The following is a 1,714-nucleotide window of genomic DNA, read 5'->3' on the forward strand; positions in this document are numbered from 1 at the left end:
AGTGCATGATCTCACACTTTCTCATATTGTACACCATTTGCCTCTTCTTTGCCCACTCTTCTCACCTGTCCAAATCCTTCCGCAGCCTCCCCGCCTCTTCAAAGCTACCTGACCCTCTATCTGTATTTGCATGATCTACAAATTTAGCCAAAATGCCCTCAGTTCCTTCATCTACATCATTAATGTTTAAAGTAAAAAGTTGTGCTCCTAACACTGAGACTTGCGCAACACCACTGTCACTAGCAGCCATCCTGAGTTGTGAAATGTTATTTTTAACATTTTCTCTGTGTATTTCCGACTCACTCCTCCTCTGATGAAGGAGCGGAGCTCCCGAGCTAGAGTGCTTCCAATTAAATCTGTTGGACTATAATCTGGTGTTGTGTGATTTTTAACTTTGTACACCCCTGTGCAACACCGGCACCTCCAAATCATGACTACTATCTGTTCAGGGCGACGCTGCAAGCGGTTCCCAGTCACTCCTCCTCCTCCTAGCCGGGTAGCGCTGCAGGCAAATCCCAGTCACTCCTCCAAGGCCAGGGGTAGTGCTGCAGGCGATTCCCAGTCACGCCTCCAAACCAGGCTGCGCTGCAGGCAATTCTTAGTCACTCCTCCAAGCCGGTGGTGGCGCTGCAGGCGATTCCCAGACACTCTTCCAAGCCGGGGTGGCCCTACAGGGATTCCCAGTCACTCCTCCAAGCCAGGCTGCGCTGCAGGCGATTCCCAGTCACTCCTCCATGCCAGAGGTGGCGCTGCATGCGATTCCTAGTTATTCCTCCAACCCGGGGATGGCGCTGCAGGCGATTAACAGTCACTCCTCCAAGCCGGCCGGCGCTGCAGGCGATTCCCAGTCACTCCTCCAAACCGGGCGGTGCTGCTGGCGATTCCCAGTCACTCCTCCAAATCGGGGGGCGCTACAGGCAATTCCCAGTCACTCCTCCAAGCCCAGAGTGGCGCTGCAGGCGATTCCCAGTCACTCCTCCAAGCCAGGGTGGCGCTACAGGCGATTCCCAGTCACTCCTCCAAGCCGGGGTGGCGCTACAGGCAATTCCCAGTTAGTCCTCCAAGCCGGGTGGCGCTGCACCTGGAGTGCACCGAGCTCTCCAGCCAGTTCTGAGACACTGCAGCGTCTGATGGCGGTGCCGTCTGACGGAAAGCCGGGCGGGATTGGGGAGGGAGGCTGGCTTCGCTAGGTGGCGGTGCCGAGCCGGCCTGGAGTCGAGGGGGAATGGACTGAGGCGGGACCGGCTTGGAATGGATGGGATGGGAGAGGGCGGTGCAGGTACCGCACACAACACCAAACCTCGCTCACACTTCACTGGAACCATCAACTGAGTCAGGAGCTGAGAAAGGGTGTGATTTTCTTTTAGAAGGCAGTCAGAGAGCGATCTTAACGCCGTGGAATTTAAAATCCAATCGGGTATCGCAAACGGAAAAGTGAAGCGGCGATGATCCCGCACTTACCTTGTCGACGAAGGATGCTGCTGCTTCTGATGGCGGTGATCGTCCTTCCCTCGCTCTGCCAGGCGCTGGAGGTAAAGGCGCCGGTGTATCCGCCGATCAACGGACGCGCTTTCAAACCTGCGGCAGCTCGAGACCGGGGAGGCCAACGGTCACTGAGGGGAACGGGTGGGGGAGGCGCGGGGTTTACTGACCCCGTGGGCAGGGGGGGCGCGGGGTTTACTGTCCCCGTGGGCAGGGGGTTAGGCGCGGGGTT

At 57.5% G+C, this 1,714-nt stretch overlaps 1 protein-coding gene across 4 annotated transcripts in view; it reads left to right on the forward strand.

The window, feature by feature from the left end:
- Positions 1-1,232: 1,232 nt before the first annotated feature.
- appa (amyloid beta (A4) precursor protein a) overlaps positions 1,233-1,714 on the forward strand; it is a 178,189-nt gene continuing 177,707 nt past the window's right edge. The window contains exon 1 of one of the 4 annotated variants that reach the window (XM_043701398.1): positions 1,233-1,532. In XM_043701398.1, the coding sequence (XP_043557333.1) occupies positions 1,446-1,532 (87 nt within the window). In that variant the 5' untranslated portion in view covers positions 1,233-1,445. The remainder of the gene's footprint in view (positions 1,533-1,714) is intronic. The other 3 variants (XM_043701400.1, XM_043701397.1, XM_043701399.1) reach the window with 3 other exon arrangements.

Source organism: Chiloscyllium plagiosum, chromosome 12 (assembly GCF_004010195.1).
Source record: "Chiloscyllium plagiosum isolate BGI_BamShark_2017 chromosome 12, ASM401019v2, whole genome shotgun sequence".
Classification (NCBI taxonomy): Eukaryota; Metazoa; Chordata; class Chondrichthyes; order Orectolobiformes; family Hemiscylliidae; genus Chiloscyllium; species Chiloscyllium plagiosum.